The sequence below is a fragment of the Tamandua tetradactyla genome, chromosome 13, assembly GCF_023851605.1.
Source record: "Tamandua tetradactyla isolate mTamTet1 chromosome 13, mTamTet1.pri, whole genome shotgun sequence".
Taxonomy (NCBI): Eukaryota; Metazoa; Chordata; class Mammalia; order Pilosa; family Myrmecophagidae; genus Tamandua; species Tamandua tetradactyla.
The window spans coordinates 82,094,746-82,118,835 of NC_135339.1; the positions used below are offsets into that span (position 1 = coordinate 82,094,746).

At 47.1% G+C, this 24,090-nt stretch overlaps 1 protein-coding gene and 1 long non-coding RNA gene across 7 annotated transcripts in view; both read left to right on the forward strand.

The window, feature by feature from the left end:
- LOC143654369 (uncharacterized) overlaps positions 1-228 on the forward strand; it is a 65,116-nt gene extending 64,888 nt beyond the window's left edge. Inside the window, exon 5 of one of the 2 annotated variants that reach the window (XR_013161780.1) lies at positions 29-228. This is a non-coding gene — a long non-coding RNA (uncharacterized LOC143654369). The remainder of the gene's footprint in view (positions 1-28) is intronic. The other variant, XR_013161782.1, reaches the window with a different exon arrangement.
- Positions 229-702: 474 nt separating this feature from the next.
- BAG3 (BAG cochaperone 3) lies at positions 703-23,635 on the forward strand. Of its 5 annotated transcripts, none has more exons than XM_077126213.1 (5): positions 1,098-1,138; positions 1,600-1,672; positions 16,020-16,349; positions 17,737-18,141; positions 22,267-23,635. In XM_077126213.1, exons 2-5 carry the CDS (start codon positions 1,670-1,672, stop codon positions 23,074-23,076), a joined length of 1,548 nt encoding a protein of 515 aa, XP_076982328.1. In that variant the 5' UTR covers positions 1,098-1,138; positions 1,600-1,669; the 3' UTR covers positions 23,077-23,635. The 5 variants fall into 5 exon arrangements, with proteins under 5 accessions (XP_076982324.1, XP_076982325.1, XP_076982328.1 ...); XM_077126212.1 differs by lacking the exon at positions 1,098-1,138 and adding an exon at positions 1,173-1,486; XM_077126209.1 differs by lacking the exons at positions 1,098-1,138; positions 1,600-1,672 and adding an exon at positions 703-924.
- The last annotated feature ends 455 nt before the right edge of the window (positions 23,636-24,090 follow it).

The window sequence follows — 24,090 nt, forward strand, 5'->3', positions numbered from 1 at the left end:
TTCACAATGCCTTCGTTTCTATACGAAGGTGGGGCAGCCGCCACGCAGCGCGGACTCCCACCCCTGCGAGGAACACCCACGCGGCGCAAAGCAGTCTGAAAACCGAAACCGGTCCTGGGGACACCGGAGGACGCCCCCGGGCGGGGCCCGCGGACCCAGCTGACCACCAGCAGGCGAATGTCGCGAAGGCGTCGTCGCTCACCCCCGGGCGACCTCTGCCGGGCAGCCCCAAGGAGGGAAAAGAGGAGGAAGGAGGGCTCCGGGTGGGAGGAGGGGCGGCCGGCCCCCCCCCAGGCCCCGCCCCGAGGCCCCGCCCCGCCGCGCCACGCCGCGCCATGATTAGAGCCGATGACTCAGGGCGGAGCTCCGCATCCAACCCGCGGGCGCCGCCAAGTTCTCTGGATGGGACCAGAAGTTTCTACCCGGCCAGTTGCTACGTCCCTTTATCTCCTCCTTCCCCTTTGGCAGTGAGGAAGCTATTTCCAGACCCTTCCACCCCTCTCAGGCCACGTCACCCCCTCCTTTAATTCATAAAGGTGCCCGGCGCCGGCTTCCCGGACACGTCGGCGGCGCGCAAGGCTCACACTCCGGCGGCGGCGAGGTCCTCGCAGCGGCGGCCCAGCGACTCGGCGCCCAGGAGGCCGGCACCCCGCGACCCGGGATCCCGCGCCCCAGCCCTCGGGGACCCCGCACTCCGCGCTCCGGCGGCCGCCACTCCGAGCCAACCCCGCGCCCAGCATGAGCGCAGCCACCCACTCGCCCATGGTGCAGATGGCGTCCGGCAACAGCGCCGGCGACCGCGACCCGCTGCCTCCGGGCTGGGAGATCAAGATCGACCCGCAGACCGGCTGGCCCTTCTTCGTGGACCACAACAGCCGCACCACGACGTGGAACGACCCGCGCGTGCCCCCCGAGGGCCCCAAGGTGAGCCGGACCCGCGCCACGCCCCGGCCGGCGGCCCCACCTCGACGGGGGAACAGGCCCGGCCCGGCGGCGGCTGGACTGGGTTGGGCGAGCGCGGGGCTGGCCCCAGCTCCCAGGTCCCTGCACCGGGGGTCGGGGCATCCCACCCCGAGCTCGCCCTGCTGCGCTTGGCCAGGCCTTGAGAGGCGTGGGGGTGACGGAGTGCCCCGGAGAGGTCAGTCCTCACCGCGCCGCGTTTGATTTTGCGAGGGGATTGAGGGGGACGGGGAAGTGCGACCCGGGACGGGGTGGAGGCATGGGCGTCAAGAGCTGTCCCCAAGTTCCCGGGCTCGGAAGGGGCGGCGGGCCTGGTCAGCGGGAGGCCTGGGCCCGGCCCTGCCGCCGGCTCTGCTCCGCGTCCTGAGATAGTCGTTACTGGAAGGTTCTCTCATCCGCCGACCCCTGGTGCCTGGGGGATGGGCTTTTCCGAATTTCCCCCTCTACTTCTGGACAACTTGGTTGACAGTTATTTTGACCTTACTCTCCCGGTTCGCGGACAGAGTGACTCAGGACGCTGATATAAGTAGTCTCTTTTTTTTTCTTTTTAAAATTACTGTTGTATCGTTGTTTGAGGATTTTTTTGAGTAACATTGAGTTTCAGTGTGATTTGTTAAAAACAAGATGCTGTTCTTCCAGGCAGTTGGCCCTTCCCTTAAGACTTCGCCTCAACTGGAGAGAAAGAGAATGATGATTTTTGTTTGTTTTAATGGTATGTGTTCCCTTCCTTGTAATGGCATTAAAATATTTAGGATTTGTTTCCCATACACAAATAACTAAGTAATAATACTTATATACAGCAGAAATATGCTTCATCTAAATACATGTAAGAGTATTTACTTCTTAACCCTTAGAAGCATGACAGTTTTTATACATTTGGTAATTTAAAAAATTATAATTAGTTGTATTGAAACAATTTTCTACAAATTAAAATTTTTCAAAATAGAACGTTTGCAAAAAATAGTGTACTTAAAGGGTAACTTAATATTGTCTGTGCAAAATAAAAGCAGTAGAAACTGGTAAATTATTTTGAAGATTTAAAAAGTCACAGTTAAATATGCTTTGCAAGGCTTTATTTTAGAAGAAAGACCTTTATGATGTTCTGCACCTTTTTCCTTTAAAATATTGGTAAAACTCTCGTGTCCAAAAGTGATGTATCTTACACTCAGCAGTTTACATTTACAAGGAGTTAATTGCATCTTTATTTCTGAAAATTAGATCTAGAAGGTGTAATTAGCTGGGTTGGACATAATTATATGCACCTTTTTGTGTGTTCTCCCTGTAGAGATGGGCTTGTTAGAAGCTGCTGGCACCCTTTGTTTTCAGTGAAGATCAGGTTTAAACAAACACTGGGAGTTCAGTATGAGACCCAAATTGCCAGCACTTTGTTTTCAACATGGAACTTTCTCAGGGAGTTGGATTGCTTGCTGCTTTGCTTCCCGTACCCGCCGGGTGGATGGGTTAGGCTGTAGTTTCATAAAACTTCTTGAGGAGAAGAAACAGACCGAATTACAATAATTACTTTAAAAAATACATATAGAAAGTAAGAGCTACTAAATCAGAAGTCTGATCCTGGGAAAGGTTAAATACAATGTAAAATGCACAGTGAGCAAAGGGCCCCAGCTAAGAGGACATTCCAAGCATCCTCACCTTTAAGAGGAAGTGTTGTCAATCAGAAGCTATTCCTTGAGCATCTGCAATTTGGGAAGTACTTTTTCTGCAAGGACTCAGCTTCAGGATGTTTAGGGTCTAACCGTGTTGGTAAAGAGGTGGCTTTCATGGAAGGAAAAGACTAGAACTTAGTGTTTTATTTAGTCATTTATACTCCATCTTCTCACAGCTGACTGTACCACCTTCCCCTGAAGTGGTTAGAGTGATTCTTTCACCCCCGTTTTTCAGAGGAGGCAGTGGAGGTCTGTTTTACCCTTCATTGCAGAGCCGGGAAGGTTCGAGACAAAGGTGTTGAGTTTTATCCACCTCCATTGTAAGCTGTGGCACCTCCCCACCTGCAGTTTTCTGGATTTCAGTTTTCTACACGCTTGGGCTTCCCACGAACTGCCTGACAAGTTCCTATCAATCCAGACCCCTTTCCTGGCAGAGAGGTTGGCATTTGCTTAGGAATCAGGAAACCACTCTTTCCTGGTCTCCTCCCTGAATAAAACAGGTTGGGTATCTTGGAGTATCGTGCACAAACCTCTGGCAGGAGAAAGAGACCCTCCTCTCTCAAGGACCAGTGCTGCGAATCTCCAAATCTTAGAGGTCGTGAGCACTGATTTCCAAGCCTGGCTGTGTCTGGGGGAGCCTTTTAAGAACACAGATTGCCTGCTGCGTCATCAGCCCCACCCTGCTCCCCCCATCTCATCCCTCCAACATGTTTAATCTGAATTGTTCAGGGTGGGGCTCAAGAATCTCTGAATTTAAAATGCCTCCCTCAGGTTTCTGTTTACCACCCTGGCAACAGGGAGCCCCTGAAGGACTGTGATCCCCGTTTTGTAGAAGAAGCTGCTGCTTACTGTGCCCCTGTCTGTAGACCCTGGGCTCCTTCCCAAGCAGTACCTGCTTAATATCTCCCCGGCAGAGCTTTGCTTGGCGCCGCTTTTCTTGGTGAAACTCGCCCAGTGCCTGGTGTAAGGCTTTGGTGGGTGTGAGTATGCAGGAGGCGTGGTGAGGGAAGGAAGACAGCACCCCACAGAGTCTGGCAGGGTGGCTGTGCTGGGCATAGGGAAGTGATCAGACAAGATGTGGCATTGTCCCAAGATCCTGCGATAGCCCAGAGATTTCCTTCCTGTCTTATTCTCCCAGCAGAATTGCACCATAATAATTTGACAGATTATTCCAAGGCACTGTGAAAGGTAAAAACTGTCTTTTGGAGGAAATTGGCAATGTTTTGAATTATGATAGGGTCATTTGTTCTTCTTCAGGTTCAGCAGCACGTCCTGAATTTTCTTAAAGATGAGGTCATCTTGCTTTTGTTCCTCTTAGAATCAGAACACAGTCAGGAAATGAGTAGCTGTTCCCTCCTTCCTAAGCCAACAAGATGCAGTTAGGGCTAAGCAGATTCCTTCGTAGCTTGGTAGATGGTGATTTGTTGGGGGGTGGGAGGAAGGCAGTAAATCACTGCCAGAATGCCTCAAGTCCAGCTTGTCCAAGACTTTCATTTTCCCCTTGCTTAGCTTATGCAAGAACTGGCTGCCCCTCTGAGAACATAATTAATTTGCCCCCTGTTTTGCAGAATAGATTTGCCCTTTACGAGCGTAGGGTCCATTTGCAGGAACTCTGGCGGCATTTAACATTAGCCAGGGCTGAGAAGGCTAAACTGTTTGATGCTGTCGGACTGGTTGTGAGTCATAAAGCTTCATACCACCCTTGAAGCTTGATTAGCGCTGTCCTCATTTCTGGAATGGCACATGGGTGCCTTATGTAAACCACGCTGCGGGTTTCTTATTTTCTGTTGACATTTAAAAGTGATGCTCTGATGCTTATCATCAAAAAATAGGAAACTATATAATACAAACCTGCTTTTTCTTTTGAATTTCTGCTGTTTTAATATGTCTCTTAAAAAAAATTGAGGCCTTGTGGGGCAGGCCACAGTGGCTTAGCAGGCAGAGTTCTCGCCTGCCATGCCGGAGACCCGGGTTTGATTCCTGGTGCCTGCTCACGCCAAAAAAAAAAAAAAAAAAAAAAAAATTGAGGCCTGCAGTAGGAAAACTGAGAGGTTAAGACAAGGGCATTGCTCGTTAAGAAGCTCTGATGTCTCCTCGAGCGCCGCCCCCCCCCTCCCCAAATATTTGTGAGCACTCCTCTATTATGCTTTACTGTATTATTCTCAGCCCCTTCCTGGCTCCCCTTTCCTCACCTAATCAAGTCCACATCCCATGGAACTCAGACTGGGTTGTGACTTTGAGGCTTTAAAGCCCAAACTTCCTCATTTTGCAGATGCAGAAGTTGGTCTCTTTCTCTCCCTTTGACATTCATGATGCTTTGTGAGATATCTGGTATTGTTAATTTTTCACATATTTCTGTTAGAACTTCTTTGAAGCCTTGGCAGCATGTCAGGCAGCAAGGCAGTTTGCAAAACCTTAAGCAGAAAGGATTTCTTTAGCAAGAAATGAACTTAATTTTTTTCTGTTAGCATATTTCTAAGTGTGTGCTAGACACTAGTGAGTGCTTTTATAAATCATATCTTTAAACCCTCAAAACAGCTCTCTGAGATGGAAACTATTAAGTATGTCTTAGGCACAAGAAAACAAACTTGGAGAGGGGCTGTGCATGGTCTGAGGCCTTTAGCTGTGGTACAGTTGGAAAGCTGTTGTAGCCAGGGATTCTGGAAGGGGTAACTTGCCTCCAGGGGGGCTAGCTGCTTCTAGAAACTCCTCCATCCTCAGAGCTCTTACCCAGGCACAGCCAGGCTAATAAACAGCCTTGAAGTCCATCATGTACAGTTGGTCAGAAATGCTGGCTCATTTCCTGGGCCTGGGCTCTGGAAGCAGATGAGCCCAAGGTTGGACTGGCTTGTTCATTCCATCAGAAGTTTACAGAGCACCTGCTCTGTGCCGGTCACAAAGGCCGTGTCGAGGACACCTCTGCTCCTTGGGTGCCATTCTCCACGAAGCGCTTCCTCCTTCTTTGCAGTCCGAAGCAAGCTGTCCCTTCTCTGAAGTCTGCATTTTAAAAATTTGAATCTTTCTTGCAAAAGTTGCTACTTTGGACAGCTGCTGAGGCCAGAGTCTGTTACACATGCAATGAAAATTGAACAGATGAGTCAGTGTAGAGAAGAGTAAGCCTGGGCCTGTGCTCAGGTGTGTGCGGGCTGCTTAGAGAAAAGCCACCTGTTGTGAGGTACAAACCCAGGAGGAACGTCCCTGTGACTGGAAGCAAGGACTGAGTGTAGCATGGTGTGTAGCCTGTCCTGGGCCCCCAAATGTCCTTGACATTTTGGCTTGTTTTTTCTGTTGTTGTTGCTTTTTATATAACCTTCTAAATGGCCTTTTCCCCACAAAGGAGTTCACTGTGGATTCCGAAGTTCATCCTTATGGATCTGGAGAAGCTGTAAGTTGTCCCTGCTAGCAGCGGCCTCCTGGAGCAGGCCTGCTGGGAAACTCCAGGCTGGGGGTCGCTAACCCATCGTTGCACAGAGAACAGCTCCTGGCACTGGAAAAGAGTCCCCCTTTAATTCTGATTTTCCTGTGGCTGGCAGTACCATCAGACATGTACGTGTCATATTCAGTGTCAGTTAGAAAAGCCCAGAATTGCAGATTGTCTGCCACCTGCTCCAGGAGCCTGTTGTAAAAAGCTCAGCTGCCCCAAAAGTACTCCCAGCACAGAACTGTGCCCCAGTGAATTGATGTGAGGCTTCCTCTGAAAATTCTTTAGCTTCCTATTGGAAAGCAAACATTTCCTATTTTGAATTAATTTCTTCATTGTTCACTAAAGTAGAACTATAGTTTTTTTCAGATTAAAAAAAAATTCTTCTTGAATACTGAATGAATGAGTGAATAGTTTAAGACTCCAATGAGTGATAGATTAAGAAAACATGTGCCTCTTCACTTTTCAAGTCATCCAGATTTATTCTGGAGACCCTCAACATCAGAGGGGACCCGGCTCCCATCCAAATTGAACTGGGTTTTTCCCTCAGTGGCCAGGATTCTGGCAGAGCCCCCATGAGAGGGCCGTGTGGAGTCCTGGGCTCTGGTGACTCAGAGCGAAGCCCAGTGCTTTCACTCTCACTTGCCTTGCCTTGGCCCGGCCAATGACTCAGCACTGAGCAGCAGCTCACTGACCCAGAGCACATTCGAACTGAATGTTCCAGGTCTGAGCCTCAGCCCAGCTTGGCCAGGGGAAATGAAATGCTTCCACTTCTGCTGCATTTAACCCTGGAAAGGTAAAGACTTTGGAGACATTAGCCTCAGTTATCCTCACACAGAGTACAGGTGTGGTGTGAAGAGTGAAGAGTGACCCTGGCCTTAGTATCAGACTAACCTGGGTTCTAGTGATTTTGAATAAATCATTTACGTTCCCTGAGCCTCATTTTCCCCTTCTGTGAAATGGGTATAGCAACCTATCCAATAGGTTGTGAGAATCAGGGGAGAGGGTTCAGGGAAGGTGGTTAGTCCAGGGCTTGGCCCAGCTGTGTGTACAAGCCATGAAAATGTTCACAGCCTCTGCTACGAAGTAGGCAGCTCTCCATGGATAGGTGTTTGGCCTCTGCAAACAGTTGACCATTCCGGCTATGCTTGGGTCTTTTGGTTCCTAGGAAGGTCTGCTGTCTTATTTCTCAGAAGTAAGGTCTGCTTTTATCAGCGTGGCACCATGTCAGCTGATTCCCTATAGACCAGTGTTTGAACCACCCTCAGAATAGGACAGAGATGGGCAATCACTTGACCTTGCATCCTGAGGTTCAGGTGGAGGCCCTGCAGCCTATCACCACTCATCCTCTAGACTCATCCCATTGTCCAACATGGGCAGGTGGAATTGTGTTTCCCTACAAGATGCTGAATGGAGTGCTGTTCTACCCTCAACCCCAACTCCTTGAAGAGTGGAATCTCCCTCCTCCATCTTGAGGACAATTCCAAGCAGGACCTAGGTGACCGATTGGTATTGCAGGGAAACCAAGCCATGCTAATGAGGGACCAGCCATCTGCTGTTCCCAGCTCAGCTCTAAGGGACGTAAATGTCACCACAGATGGATGAAGGTGGAGGGGATTTCTAATTGTTACTGCCCTCTGGGGAGTATGGATGTAATGGGGAGGGATGTTTTGAGAAGCTGCTTAGGGTGAGAGAAGACTTCCCCCAAAGAATTTGTTTCAGGGTTGCACCATTGGCCACACGAGCATCTCCGTGGGGATTCTTTTGGATGATTGTGTTTTGCACAGATGCGTGCCTGGTGATATCCTACACACAGATACCTGACAAGCACTTCATGGTTGGTGTCTAGTGGATGGAATAGCGAGGTGATTGCCCAGTGTCTTGCTTTTAGTAGAAGACAAGATCTTGAAAATTCCGTGGAAACATACCAGATGAGGGAAGTACCTTTTCTTGGTCTTTTTGGTTCTTGATATGAAAAATTCAGCTACTTTTCCATTAGTGATCCCCAGCTTACAGCTGATTAAAACAGGATTCAATGCTTTTCCTGAAGTAGAAGTAGGTAATTTTTATGTCCCTGAAGTGAGGAGTTCAGAAGTGTCATGGCCTCTGCCTGGCTCATCACTAACATCTTGTGTGACCTTGGGCCACATCCTTGCTCCCACATCTGCTCCATGGAGTGGCCTGGGAGGCAGGCGCCCTCCCTGCAGCAGAGGGTTGTCAGGCCTGGCCTCTGACAGAGCCTGGGGTGGGGGGCGCCCAGGTGGCAGTGAGGAGACCCTGCGTTGGTTCTGGGATTTTTTCCCCTAGGACCCTGGGGCTGTGTGCAAGGAGCCGACTTAATTATTTCCTTCGGTTGGGTCTTTTTTTTTTAAATTTTTTTATTAATTAAAAATTAACAGACAAAACATTAAGATATCATTCCATTCTACATATACAATCAGTAATTCTTAATATCATCACAGTTGCATATTCATCATTTCTAGAACATTTGCATCGATTTAGAAAAAAATAAAAAAGACAACAGAAAAAGAAATAAAACGATAACAGAAAAAAAAAGATTATACATGCCATACCGCTTACCCCTCGCTTTCATTTATCACTAGCACTTTAAACTAAATTTATTTTTAACATTTGTTCCCCTATTATTTATTTATTTATTTTTTAATTAAAAAAAATTAACACAACATTTAGAAATCATTCCATTCTACATATGCAATCAGTAATTCTTAATATCATCACATAGATGTATGATCATCATTTCTTAGTACATTTGCATCGATTTAGGAAAAGAACTAGCAAAACAACAGAAAAAGATATAGAATGATAATATAGAGAAAAAAATAAAAATAAAAAATACAAAATATATATATAAAAAACAAAACAAACAAACAAAAAAACTATAGCTCAGATGCAGCTTCATTCAGTGTTTTAACATAATTACATTACAATTAGGTAGTATTGTGCTGTCCATTTTTGAGTTTTTGTATCAGTCCTGTTGCACAGTCTGTATCCCTTCAGCTCCAATTACCCATTATCTTACCCTGTTTCTAACTCCTGCTGGACTCTGTTACCAATGACATATTCCAAGTTTATTCTCGAATGTTGGTTCACATCAGTGGGACCATACAGTATTTGTCCTTTAGTTTTTGGCTGGACTCACTCAGCATAATGTTCTCTAGGTCCATCCATGTTATTACATGCTTCATAAGTTTATTCTGTCTTAAAGCTGCATAATATTCCATTGTATGTATATACCACAGTTTGTTTAGCCACTCGTCTGTTGATGGACATTTTGCCTGTTTCCATCTCTTTGCAATTGTAAATAATGCTGCTATAAACATTGGTGTGCAAATGTCCGTTTGTGTCTTTGCCCTTAAGTCCTCTGAGTAGATACCTAGCAATGGTATTGCTGGGTCGTATGGCAATTCTATATTCAGCTTTTTGAGGAACCGCCAAACTGCCTTCCACAGTGGTTGCACCATTTGACATTCCCACCAACAGTGGATAAGTGTGCCTCTTTCTCCGCATCCTCTCCAGCACTTGTCATTTTCTGTTTTGTTGATAATGGCCATTCTGGTGGGTGTGAGATGATATCTCATTGTGGTTTTGATTTGCATTTCTCTAATGGCCAGGGACATTGAGCATCTCTTCATTCGGTTGGGTTTTGACCCTTGGTTTAGCGAGGGAAGCTTAGGACCCCTAGAGTTGTGCTTCTGCTTCTAGGCTGTGAAATTTTAGACACAGCTCTGAGAGAAAATGGTATCCTTGCTAATTAGTGCTCTTAAAGGCAATTTTAATCCTCCGATAAAGGAGCCTCTAACTCCAGTGGGCTCTCGTTAGCAATTTGGGGTAACGACTAAGGAATTAGGCTGAGTAGACAATGGGTCAAGCCTTCGGTTGCTGGAGGAAAGCTGAATCTGTCAGTAACTATTTGTGGAATGAAGGAACGTGATTGTGTCAAGCATAGAGCAGCTCCAAAAACTTCCTCGTGCCTTATTTCACTTAAATCTTATGAAAACTCCCTGGGAAGTGTGTGTCCACGTTTTACAGCTGGGAAACTGTATCTTAGTAGCTAGGATCCTGTCCAGGGCCACACAGCTGGTGAGTGGTAGGGGTGGGCTGGGAGTCTGGGGTGCCGAGCTGAAGACCAGACTGTCCCTGCTGCCCAGGGACAAGCTGGACAGTGTGACAGAGCAGTGCAGTGTGGAGTTTCACCTTGAAAAGGAAGTGTTCCCCAGTAGAAGCACATAGGAACACCCATTTCATTAATCCCGGAGGCGGGATGGGGAATATTTTCTAGTAACAGGCATATCAGATAAAGCCACCAGTAACCCGTGACTGGCGATGGTTTACTGAATTTGTGCAAAAGGAGTCTTAGAACAAAACCGAACTCCATTGTACAGTAAATGGGTTTAGATGGAAGGTGGGATTAGCTGATCATTCAGAATTTATTTAGTGTCTGCTCTGTGCCCCACGTGGTACTAGAAGTAATGGGAGACCCTATATCACACCCTGATGGGAACTGAAGGAATTTTGATAGTTTGGCTATAGGAATGCAAGCGACTATTTATATACCAAATTGTCACTCAGATGTAGTTCATTTTTAGGGCCTGTAATAGTAACGAATGGAAAGTCTTGGTAAGATGTTGAAGCTCAGTGCTCTGTTTGGGCTTTAGAAGAGTTTTGCTTTTGTTTCCTGCCTGATGTAGGCAAGCCAAGCCATTTCACTTTGATCTAGATCCTAGTTCTCTGGTGAGTTTGAGGGTCCCTATTTCTCTCTACTTTTTTTTTTCTCTTTGTTTTAGAAATTTTGAAGTATGGTTGGTAAAAATCAACACCTGACCTATATGAAGGCTTTTCTGGCCTGAAAACCCAGTTAATAAAATCTGTCCTACTTAGGACTCCAGTGCTATTGAGGTAGAAGTGCCATGGGGCAGTCCAAAGAGTTGCTCTTGTGATCACTACCTTCAATTCAGAAAGAGGGATGGGAGTTGTGGTTTGGAGATGTTGGACCCTCTCTCATGGATTGGGGTTCACAGAGGGACCCATTCCTGTACTTCTTATATGGGACCCTACTGTGGAGGGGTAAAGGCAGACCCTTCTCCACTAAAGCAAAGAATGTGTGACCCCCCTGCACAGTGGTTGCATGTATACAGGAGGTGCCCAAAACTTCTGCTCCTGCCCTGTTTTTAAGGCACAAGGACTCCTGTTGGGGGGTGGGGGTGGAGTGGGGGGTGGGGGTGGGGGGTGGTCAGCAGCTTCCTCTTAATTTTGAGTGCAAATTTCCGTGAAATTTATTTTCTTTCTTTCCTTTTTTTTTTTAAAGGTTCAGGTGTTTTATATGCTGTATGGTGGGGGTCATATTCCATTCTTTTTCCATGTAACTATCCCTTATTGCACACCCTTTGATTTGATTTTTTTTTTCTTGTTTTTAGAAGTGCATAGGCCGGGAATTGAACCCGGGTTTCCTGTATGGCGGGTGAAAATTCTACCACTGAACTACCCTTGTACCCCCTTTTCCTTGTTTTTGAGCTTTATGTAGCTGTTAGAACTCGAAGGGACTTTGGAAATCCAAAGCCATGTGATGTCGGAGCTGGAAGGGACTTCTAATTGGTGTTTCTCAGTGCGGTCCCTGGGCCACGTGTTTATTGAATCTGCCTTTCCTGGGGGCTTAGTCTGCACTTACTATTTTTTTAATTCCTTGGACGCTTCTGATGCCTCCTAGAGTTTGAGAACCACTAGCTTTATAGAACCTATCTGGGCTTCCCCTTATTTCACAGCTGAGGAAACGAAGGTCCAGAGAGGGGATGTGGGATGCTTACGTCCACACTAGTTAGGGGCAGATCCAGGACTAGGACCCAAGTGCATGCTCTTTTCAGGTGTCCTTAGTGCCCTTGTTACTGTTAGTGAAAATCGATAGCAAAGTTCAAGCACACTGTTGGGCAAACAAGCCCAGCTGCTCGCCCAGGCTCAAATGGACCCCAGGCTTTCTCTTATGAAATCTTTTATTTTTTTTCAATTGGTATTGTAAAATATACCTAACATAAAAGCATTTTAGCCTAATATATTTAGTGGGGCAAATTTTGTCTCTTGGCAGATTTTTTCATGCTTTTTAATCCTGGCCATCTCTTGGAGTTATAGGACTTGCCTCAGGGGATTTTAATGCAAAGTACAAACAAGTTGAAAGAATTAACCAGTTCATTTAATAAATTGTATAAGGAGATAAGCAGTAAGAATCAGGACCCTACCTTCTGGGCTTTCTTTTCCTAATTGGGCTTCATAAGTGTAAATTCCTGGTGTCTCTACCCAGAATTGAGGAGCTGAGCTGTCCTGCAACGCGACTCCTGCAGTTCCACCGTGACTGCTGGAGAAGCGGGTCAGCAGGCCGTGCGAGGGACACCTGCCAGCCCTGTGCCTGCACCCCGGCCCTCCCCCGGGACCGCACTGAGTCACAGCGGCCGTCCAGGTCCACACTGAAATCAGGAGAATGCTGCTGTGGCAAGTAGAGAGGGCTCTCCTGGGCTTTGTGCTTGCACTTGAGGATGCTCTCTGTGCAACTCAAGAGACAGACATGTTTTTGTCATATTCTAGGGAATCATAAATATCCAAGCTTTTTTTTTCCCCATTTGATTTAAAAAAGTTACTTCTTGGTTTTACTTGAATGTGATGAAACAGCATAGGAGATAGAAAGGGCAGTTTAACTCTTTCAGGTGGTGCTTTTAGGAAGTAATGAGTTAGTAAAAGCTGAAGTGTCTTGCGCTGGTCCCCCGGGGCAGGGCAGGGGGCGGGGGCATGCCCAGCACAGCTCTTCCTGCGGGCAGGAGGGTCAGTTTTGATTTAAGTTGTTCATTTAGGTAGGAATGTTTCATTTTTTGTTCTGTAAAGTTGATGTGGTTTTTTACTTACCTAAGATTGTACTGTTCAAAACAAAACCTTAACAGAGTAGCAGGGAGAAACTGGCACTCCTTTCCGATGCGAAGTGTGTGAAGAAACGTGCTTTTTAATTAAATGGGATAAGGGGATCATTATTACACACGGAACCGGGAGTGCAGACGTTGGGACTGCAGGGAGCACTGCCTCCTGCCCATCTGTAACCACCCCTGCCTACCCACCTTGTGTCCCCGGGGCAGCCAGCTGCGTTTTCCATCTATGCCAAGTTCAGGGCAGGAGTCTCCGTAAGGGCCCCTCCCATCTTCTCAGGTCCTGCCAGCCCGTGAGGCCTTTCCGTCCCTCCTTCTCACCTTCTAGTCACTCCTTTCCGTTTTCTCTGTCCCTGCTTCAACCTCACTTCCTTACTCTCATCCCTGACTTTTTTTTTCCCTTCCTACTGCACCTGGCTTCTCCTTCTCAGACCCTGCTGTCTTCTGAGCTTCTCTCCTTGGTCTCCTCAGCAGCTCTGGGACAGTGGACGCAGTTCCTCACTTACGGCTTGCCTCTGGGCCTCCAGCCTTTTCTTCTTCAGCTGAGCACTCATCTTCAAGCACCACCCCCCTTCCAATTTCTTCTCCCCCGCCACACATACACAAGGGACCACATTTTTAACTCCACTGACCCAAACACACCACGCCGCAGCTTTCAAGGCCCAGGCTCAACATTGGCTCAAGGAAGCAGCGTGTGTTGACCCAGCCCCGCAGGCAGGCAGGCAGGCTTGTCTTCCCTCCCCATCCTTCCTCTCTTGCTTGCTTTCAATATAGGTACAAAATACATTCACTGAGGTGCATAAAATATGCAGCTCTTGGCAGGCCAACTCCAGTGCCTTCTGGACACAGGGGCTTCCCCCAGGAGGAGCTAACCTCAGTCAGGCCTGTATAGGGGATTCCAGGCCTGCGAGAGGGATGGCGGGATGCCTGCCCTCGTTTGGTAAAATCGGATAGTGTGAGTCATGGATAGGGGATATGTCTGCATGCTACCACTTAGAAAAAGGTATAGAACGTTTCCATCTCCTCATAGGTTCTTCAGGGACTCTTCCCAGTCGTTACCATTTCTTCCAGTGGCAGTCCCATTCTGACTTCCGTCACCATCAGTTTTATCCATCAGTTTGGTCAGAATATCACTGTCCCGTGCCTGTTTAGGGAGGGAATTGGTGATTGTGGAAGGTCTACAGGATGTCCTCATTGGACTCTGAAAAATCCCACAAGAGCCCAGCAGGACAGGTGTATGTTACATAAGGAAATTAAGGCTTGCAGAGTTTAAGGGAGTTATCCACAATCACAGAACTGTTAACCCGTAGGGGTAAGAAAGAACTTGGCTTCTGTCTAGCTCCAAAATCCATGGTCTCCCCCATTCTGTTGGGCCTCTGTGCTGTCTGAGGAGTTTGCATTCTATTTATTTCATGCCTGTTCAGGCTTTCTTGTAAACCCCTTACAATAGGAATGGTTCCTTGCTTGCTCGGCAGCCCCATGGCACCGAGCAACCCTGTGGCTGAAGGAGGCAGTGGATGAGGACTGTCAACTGCTCAGATCCCTGGAGTGCTCAGATGGCGTGAGGTCAGCACCCGTGCACCAGCAAAGGTGATGGCCAGGACTTGTCTAGGCCCCCGATTCATAGTGGAAAGAGGGCACCCCAGTGAGTGACTAAAATGCCCAGAAGCCATGCTGTGACTGGACTCTGAGTGGCCTTCTTGCTGGTTCCCTTCAATGGCAGAAATTCAGTTCTTATTGTGTGGGGCTGGACCCACTCCCTGCTCCTGGGTGACCCAAGAGTTAAGTAGGTGAAAATAATGCCACCATCCTGAGCATGTCGGCATTCTAATCTGAGCATGCCTGTCTGCTAATGTCCCCAAGGACACGGAGCCACCCTTGTCTTTCCTGTGGCTGGAGGTGATCCACAGGGCAGGGAAGAGTCTTTGAAATTCTGGGGTCAGCCCCCTGGTATACATGTCTGTACCCACATATAGAAACATTGCCGAATTAAAGGGATTCCTTATGCTACATGCGAATCAGCCCTCAGTGTCTTTCCTTAACTATGGACCAGCTTTCCAGCGGTAGAAATTATCTCCTGCAAGCTCGTAGATTCTCAGCCTCAGGCATTTGCAGTTCAGAGAGCTGCCTCCTTGAGGAAGGGTCACTCTCCTTCCTGATGGTTGGTTGGCTGTTGGGATATGTACAGGTGATACAGCCCCCTCCTCTGTAAAAGTCCCTCTGTGACCTTAGGGACCTTGACTTCTGTCGCCCAGAGAGTGGCTGGCCAGCCTTGTTGTCTGAAATGAGATCTTTCCCTGTGGTACATCTGGAACTTGGCCTTCTTAAGGGTCCCAAAATAGCTGGGCCACTAAAGCGAGAACTTCATGAGAGGACATAAGAAAGAGACCCCAATCTCTACGCCCGACCAGCCTTCATTGGCATCATGAGACCAGCACAATTAATCCCAGGGTTTTTGTTCCTATCCTGCGCGACCTCTGCATTCTTTGTGTATCTGCCTTTCCTGCATCTTCTTAAAATATTCTTAGGAAGCCAACCTAACCTCATCATGCTTCTTCTACAAAGGTTTCCAAACTGTAGTTCATGTCTGGGTCCAGTTGGAACTCTGTATTGTTGGGAAACTTGAAGCAGAGAAGCAAGCTGTAATGTGGGGAGTTGGACTTGAATCCTCATTCCTGTGGGATTGGATCTTGGGTGTCTGAAGATTTGGGTGACAATGACTCTCCTACATACACTGCTGCCTGGTTTCACCCAGAAAACAAACTTGTCCTACTAGTTTAGGAAACTGGAATGTCTCTCTTTGCTCAGCAGATATCTGGACTCAGCCTGTTTGCTTTTACACCTCTGGCCACACAGCAGCCCCTGTCTCGGGAAGAAGCGGGGCTTCTGTAGAGCAGCCACCTCCTGAGCTCCAGCATCAGGAAGCTGGTTGACACTGGGGTCCCCCAGTCCCTCTCTAGGACATTGGAATGCTTAGTACCAAGCTGTTGCCTGTCCAAGGGTATTTCCTTCCCAGCTTCTCACCAGTCTGTGTTTCTCCTCTTTTTGTTTTAGGAAACTCCAGCCTCTGCAAATGGCCCCTCCCGAGAGGGCTCTAGGCTGCTGTCCACTAGGGAAGGCCACCCTGTGTACCCCCAGCTCCGGCCAGGCTACATCCCCATCCCTGTCCTCCACGAAGGCGCTGAGAGCCGACAGCCATACCCTTTCCATGCCTCTCCCCAGCCTGGGACGCAGAGATTCCGAACTGAGGCCGCGGCGACGGCGGTGCCTCAGAGGTCCCAGTCACCTCTGCGGGGCGTGACGGAAGCCGCCCAGCCGGCTAAACAGTGTGGACAGGCGGCAGCAGCTGCAGCGGCCCAGGCCCCCGCCTCTTACGGACCCGAGGTGAGGAGAGGCCTGGCTCAGGCTGCAGGAGAGTGTCCCGGAGCCGAGCTGTGGTACCTCTGAGGCTGGGCCCCAGGCACCTGTGGGGAAGCAGGGATGCTGGGCCTGGCCTGGTATTATAAGTAACCTGGAAAAGAAGACCTGACAGCCCCATTACCCCCAGCTCGCTTCACAGGCAGGCAGGGCAGGAGCCACGTGGCTTGTTTTTGTAGTGAAAGAATCAGGGCTCAGATGGGGAGATTGCTTGGGCGATCTGTATACAGGTAGAAGAGAGAGTTGAGACTGCAAATCTGGTTGTCTGGCTCCTAACTAGGCTTTCTAGTTCAGAAAGCATGGAGAGCTAGGTATTACTTTATTCACTTCAACTAATGGATAAATATGAACATTTGGAGCTATGTTGATAGAAAGATGAGACACTAGACTTGTCCTCTAGTAGCTCACAGCATCCCTCAGTTTGAAAGGAAATCCTAAATAAGGAGTCAGGAAGGCAGCTGCTCTGATCTGAGGTGTGTTGGTGAATTTGTTCTTTATCTGGCCGGTGGTCCCTCGTAGGATTCTGAAGCAGCAAGCCCTCTTCATCCTCCAGCTTAGGAAGCTGCGGCGCATCCAGTCGTGTCCACTGGCCTCATTCTTGAGTATGAAATTTTTTGTTTCCTGTCCACACCCAGAGTCTTAATTGCCTCCTTTGGTTCCGTTCTGAACCTCTTTAGCATCTGTAACTGCTTGGGCATAAAAAATTACACTAATGCAAGATAATGGGGGCTTTTCCTTTCTCAGAGAAGCAGTACCTGTTTTGTAATGTTTTTGTTGTAAAAATCAGATGTGAAGTATTAAGCATTGACGTATCAGAGAAGTCCTAACAAAGTAAGCGATCAGGAATCTTAGAAACCAGTGGGAGATCCCTTTCCCCCCTTATCTTCTGAGTGGTCCACAGGGGTAGGGACCTCCCTTGGGCCACCAGGGAGCTCAGCTGAATTCTCCGGATGAGTAAAGAAGGGTAAGGAAAGAAGAAGTGATCTGGCATGTAATAACCACAGATAAAGTGGATGGAGTGCTTCTTCTGGGTCAGGACTTAGGCAAAGGCAGAGCCACAGATTGTTTTACTTCATCTTCATAATAGCCCTGTGAGGGAGGGAGGTAGTCTTTTCCTCGTTTTTCAGATGAGGCTCAGAAAGCTATTAAGAATTTAAACCCAGGGCCTTTTGACTCCAGAGCTCCTGGTTTGAGCACTGAAATGTTTACACAGCAGGAGAGTCATATTAAATGTCTTTCCATGAGCAGGTACATAATGAAACCCCCCACCCCTCCCAGCCCACTCATTTGTGGTTGGCGCTGCAGGGCAGAGGCCTAGTTCACAGAGCTGCCCTCTTCCCTTCTTGTCTTGCAGCGGCCCCAGTCTCCGGTGGCGTCCGACTGCTCGTCCTCGTCCTCCTCAACCAGCCTGCCCTCCTCCTCAGGCAGGGGCAGCCTGGGCGGTCACCAGCTGCCCCGGGGCTACATCCCCATCCCTGTGATCCACGAGCAGAATGCGGCCCGGACAGCTGCCCAGCCCTCCTTCCACCAAGCCCAGAAGACCCACTACCCGGCTCAGCATGGGGAGTACCAGACCCACCAGCCTGTGTACCACAAGATCCAGGGGGACGAGTGGGAGCCCCGGCCCCTGCGGGCAGCGTCCCCATTCAGATCACCCGCCCGGAGCACATCGAGCCGGGAGGGCTCGCCCGCCAGAAGCAGTACGCCGGTGCCCTCCCCGTCGCCCATCCGCGTGCACTCCGTGGTCGACAGGCCTCAGGTATGGGCATTGAGCTGATGGCAACCTGGCCAGGGCGGCCACCTCTCCAGGGGCTGAGAAACTTCTGGACAGGTACCCTGGATGCCCCTAGCAGCCCATCCTGGTTACAGGTGTAAGTTCAGGAAGGTGTAGTCCAGAAATAGCCAGTCAAGCAGAGAAATGCAGGACAAGGGCTGTTATCCCTCAGCCCTTTCTGCAGCTTTTACTGGTCTGATCATTTTTCTCATGTGGCTGCCTTGGGGCCAGACCTCCAGGTATTGTGACAGGAAGCAGTGTGCAGGACCCAGGCAGTCCCTGACACCCCGGAGCCATAGGGCTCCTCACTGCCCACCACACCTGCCTGCCTTGCAGGGCCATTCAGGAATCCCCCGCACCTACCCATCTTGCCTCCAGGCTTCCCTGATGGCTTTTCTCCTTTCTCACTGTTCCCTCTTCTCCTCTCTGCATGTCCATCCTGCCCAACCCCACCTCTGTGCCTGTACTCACGCTGAACCCTCCCCTAAATGCTTTTGCACCAAATTCTCCCCATACTCCCAGGGACGAGCTAGGCTCACCTTTCCATGAAATCTGTTCGTCTTTCTCAGAGCGTCTTTTATGAAGACCTTGCCATTGAACGTGGTCATTCTGTGCGTTTCAGAAGGGTCATGTCACCTGTCATTCAGCTGTGGGCTCGGGGACAGGGGCCATGTCCTACACCCTCTCCTCCCTCTTCAGCAGAGGACTGTGTGGCCTTCACTGCAGTCAAACCCGGTGAAAGCTCCTGGTGCAGGCCTGCCTGTCCGGGTCTGGGGCACCGATTTCCTGGAGGGATATGAGGTCATTGGGTTTTAGTAGCTTACAGCATGCTGCACGCCACCTTTTTTTTTTGAACATTTTTTGTTTGGAAATAACTTCAAATATACAGAAGAGTTGCACAAATCTTACAGAGAAGTCCCATATGCCCTACACCCATAGTCATTTTTAAAATTCTGTTTGCTTTGTCATTTCTGTTCTCTCTGCACTGTATGTATTTTTTTAACCAATTGAGAGCTATTTGCAGATCTCACACCCCTTTACCTTTTAAATACTTTAGTACTTTCCTGAGAAAAGACTCCAACTATTCATAACCATAGTAGAATGATTACATTCAGGAGGTCTAACCTTCTTTTACAGTACAAGACAATCTAGCACACAGTCCGCATTGAAATCTCATTTACAGCAGTTTGTTTCCCTGTTCCAGGATCGAATCCAAGATCAAGCACTGCACTTAGCTGCCCTTTTCTCTTTCATCTCCTCAGGCTTGGAACAGTTCCTCAGCCTTTCTGTGCTTTCATGACCTTGACATTTTTAAAGCATTACAGGCCGTAGAGCAACCTCTCTTAAGTATTTATAAAGTCACTTCTTACCCGGCCATTGTTTTAAAAACCCAAAACGGAGTGCATGAGTGGTAAGAACCAATATTGACATCATCTTGGTTGGCAAAAGAGTTTTTTTTATTGACAAAACAAAACAACATGTAAACATGAATGTTCTTAACATATGAACATTCCATACTTGCTGTGCAATCAATGACTTAGAGTATCATCACATAGTTGTATATACATGACCACGATCATTTCTTAGAACATTTGCATCACTCCAGAAAAAGAAATGAAAAGAAAAAAGAAAAAATTCATACTTACCATACCCCTTACCCCTCCCTCTCATTGACCACTAGTATTTCCATGTACCCAATTTATTTGTTGGCCATACTTTTGATATAAAGTTTGAAAATCTGTTGCCTAATACAAGGTTCTTAAGATGTCTCCCAGTGTTATCTTCTATGAGTTTTATAGTTTGGGTACTTATAATGAGATCTTTGATACATTTTTTAAAAAATATTTTTATTGATAACATACAAACACAAGGATTCTTTTTTTTTATTTCAAGCTGCCTTTTCTAGCAACTGAATCTTTTTTTTTAATGTTTTTTAAACATGACAACATTTAAACACAAACATTCTTACCATATGATCATTCCGTTCTTGGTATATAATCAATAACTCACAATATCATCACATAGTTGTATATTCATCACCATGATCATTTCTTAGAACATTTGCATCAATTCAGAAAAAGAAATAAAAAGAAAAAACTCATACCATGCCCCTTACCCCCTCTCATTGACTGCTTGTATTTCCATCTACCCAATATATTTTAGCCTTTGTTTCCCCTATTTTTTTCTATACCCTTTACCACTCCCTTTCATTGATCACTTGTATTTCAATCTACTAAATTTATTTTAACGTTTATTCCCCCATTTATTTATTTTTAATCTGTGTGTTTTACTCATCTGTCCATACCATAGATAAAAGGAGCATCAGACACAAGGTTTTCATAATCACACAGTCACACCGTGAAAATTGTATCATTATACAATCATCTTCAGGAAACATGGCTACTGGAACACAGCTCTACATTTTCAGGCACTTCCCTCCAGTCTCTCCATTATACCTTAACTAAAAAGGTGGTATCTATTTAATGCAGAAGAATAACCTCCAGGAAAACCTCTCAACTCTGGAATCTCTCAGTCATTGACATTTGTCTCATTTTTCTCTTCCCCATTTTGGTCGAGAAGGTTTTCTCAATCCCTTGATGTGGAGTCCCAGCTCATTCCAGGATTTCTGTCCCACGGTGCCAGAAAGGTTTGCACCCCTGGGACATAAGTCATGTCCCACGTAGAGGGGGGGGAGGGTGGTGAGTTTGCTTATTGTGTTGGCTGAGAGAGGAGCCCACATCTGAGCAACGAAAGAGGTTCTTTGGGGTGACTTGTAGACCTAAGTTTAAGTAGGCTTAGCCCATCCTTTGTGGGTGTAAGTTTCATGTGAACAAACTCCAAGATTGAGGGCTCAGCCTGTTGCTTTGGTTGTCCCCACTGCTTGTGAGAATATCAGAAATTCTCCACTTGGGAAAGTTGAATTTTTCCCCTTTTTCACCATTTCCCCAAGGGGACTTTGCAAATACTTTTTGAACAGAAGCATTTTTAACATAAAAACATTCCATACATGGTGTATAATCAGTGGCTCACAATGTCATCACATAGTTGTATACTCATCACCATAATCATTTCTTAGAACATGGCAAAAGAGTTTTGATGGAAAAGGAGGTTACTGGTGTTTCATCAGCTGAATGTCCCATCAGATCCTTTCTTGGGTTCACTAATACTAGGGAAAAAAATGGCTTTATATAGAGATATTGATATTTTCCCACGTAATTGGTGAAACAATGTTTAATATTATTTTTACGCCCTTTTACATTATTATTGGGGACCTCCTTTTTATAGATTGCTGAAAGATTCCCTTTTGGAAGCTTGCAAGGATTTGACCTAACTGAATATTAGAATGCTTGCTTGCCATGAAGGAGACCACCCAGTCCATGTACTCAAAGGAAAAAAAAGGTCTGTGACTCTGGCTTACATCATGTCAAAGAGTAGGTCAGCTGTGCAGACAGACGTCAGCGCAGGGGTGGTACTTGTTATCGAGTTTAGCTCTGCTTCAGATTTGCATCTGAATTCAACAGGGTTAACTACTAGGGCCATCTTGCTTACTCTTGAAAAATACATTAGTCTGGGCAGAAACCACTAGGTTGTCATAGGTCTTTAAAAACAAACAAAAAAATTATATCCTTCTGAAACAGGAGATGAGACGGTTACGCCCTTTCCACAGCGTAAGGAAAGAGAATAAATGGCAGTCACCCACAGCTGCTTCACCTGAGAGCCTGAGTCACCCAGATTTTGCTTTGAGCTGTGGGTACTAAACCAGCTCAGCAGTCAGCCTGAGATGTTGGAATTTTCATTTTTGAAAATTATATTGGCTTTCTTTTCATTGCCATAAAAATACCATCTACAAAGAAACTTCATGAGAGGTGCCAGACAGACAGACCAAGGTCAGAAATGGAAGCCTGACATGGTTTGGTCATGTACGTGAAGGAATATCATTTTTTAATTTTGTGAGCGCTCTTGAATGACTTTGAAAGTTTCTAATATACTGTTAAATTTTGTAAAGGCATTTCCCAGTTTCTTTCTAATTGGTACTAGCTGCACACGATGGCTTGTGACTGTCAGCCAGTTGTTAAAAAATATCTTTGTGTCCTTTTCCTTTCTTCCCAGCAGCCAATGGTCCATCAAGAACCTTCACCTATTCCCCAACCTGAAAACAAACCAGAAAGTAAGCCAGGTCCAGCTGGACCAGATCTCCCACCTGGACACATCCCAATTCAAGTGATCCGCAAGGATGTGGAGTCTAAGCCTGTTTTCCAGAAGCCTGCACTTCCATCTGAGAAGGTGGAAGTTAAGGTCCCCCCTGCTGCAGTTCCTTGTCCTCCAAGCCCTGGCCCTTCTGCTGTCCCCTCTTCCCCTAAGAATGTGACTGCAGAAGAAAGGGCAGCCCCCAGCCCTGTCCCTACTGAAATCACGCCCCCAAAACCAGGAGAAACTCAGGTCACCCCAAAACATCCGGGAGTACTGAAAGTGGAAGCTATCCTGGAGAAGGTGCAAGGGCTGGAGCAGGCAGTAGACAACTTCGAAGGCAAGAAAACCGACAAAAAGTACCTGATGATAGAAGAGTATTTGACCAAAGAGCTGCTGGCTCTGGATTCGGTGGACCCTGAAGGACGAGCTGACGTGCGTCAGGCCAGGAGGGACGGCGTCAGGAAGGTTCAGACCATCTTGGAAAAGCTTGAACAGAAAGCAATAGATGTCCCTGGTCAAGTCCAGGTTTATGAACTGCAGCCCAGCTCTCTCGAAACCGATCGGCCACTGCAGGAAATCATGGAGATGGGTGCCACAGCAACAGACAAGAAAAGCTCTGGAAATGAAGAAGGTTCCCAAACTGAAATACCACAGCCAGAAGTCAAAGCAGCAGCCACTGTAAACCTCCCCAACACAACAGATGCAGCTGGTAACCCAGCAGCACCATAGTTCCTTCTAAATGAAAATCAGACCCGAAGACTTGGAACTGATTGTACACTTTAGGAAATTTCAAGTTGCATGCATTTCAGGGACTTTAAATCAGTTGGTTTTTACTATTTGTAGCCGCTTGGTATGCAGGAACAAGTTGGGTGGAGGAAAAACACTAATAAAAGGGCTAAAAGGGAAATGAAGCTTTCCTTCTGTGTTCTGATTCTGTACAAATAAAGAAGTTGCTTGTTCTTTCAAAAGCTTAACACCTTGCTTGTCATTCTGGGGCCCTCTTTGCGTGGGCCCCACGTGTTAGCGGCTTTAGCTGTGAGTTGCCTTCCTGTAGCTCTGGACTGAAAGAGTGTTAGGGGGTTAGATGACAAATCAATTTCCCATCACATAAGTACGGTACGTTTTTCAGAAATGTTGTCATTTTAATGGGATGATTTTCTTCATCTCATAGTTAAGAAACCTAACTCTAGACAGAAAAAAACATGTAAGGAGCTATGGGTATATCCGTATGTTTGATGGCTTTAATGCTATGTTTTAAAAAAGGAAAATAAAGTAATATAACTCAAAATGTTCTTTGTGGTTTCTTAAACTCTGAAAAGCATGGCAGTTTCAGCATCATCTGTCACTGACTTCAATCAGACTTAAGCAGCAGGCATATTTCTAAGCCGGCTGTGGATTTGCTAACCTCTCCACTGGCCTGTTCATGAGAGGATGAGTCCTGGTCACTTTTGAATCTCAAATGACAGCTGGAATCTGGGGAGGCTGAGACTGTGAGCTCAGGTAATGGGAATGTGCCCACCACACCCCTTCAGATTGCCCCAGCCAACAGCCAAGGTATCATCTGGACAGTAGCTCTGCCCATCTGGCCTCAGGCCACCCTCAAGCTGCACCAAGGGCCTAAAATGGTTCAAAAGCCCACAGGGAAACCAAGGTATTCTTTGGAGTCCAGGACACTGGGGGTTGTAAATCTACTCTCAGAGTCTTGGGCTCATCTTTATCTGACACCTCTGAGTCACCAAACTA

Excerpts from the sequence above, each read along its gene's own strand:
- BAG3 (XM_077126209.1), top strand. The coding sequence starts at position 739 with ATGAGCGCAGCCACCCACTCGCCCATGGTGCAGATGGCGTCCGGCAAC. Across the intron at positions 925-16,019 it reads TGCCCCCCGAGGGCCCCAAG|GAAACTCCAGCCTCTGCAAA; the intron begins GTGAGCCGGACC and ends TTTTTGTTTTAG. Across the intron at positions 16,350-17,736 it reads CCGCCTCTTACGGACCCGAG|CGGCCCCAGTCTCCGGTGGC; the intron begins GTGAGGAGAGGC and ends CTTGTCTTGCAG.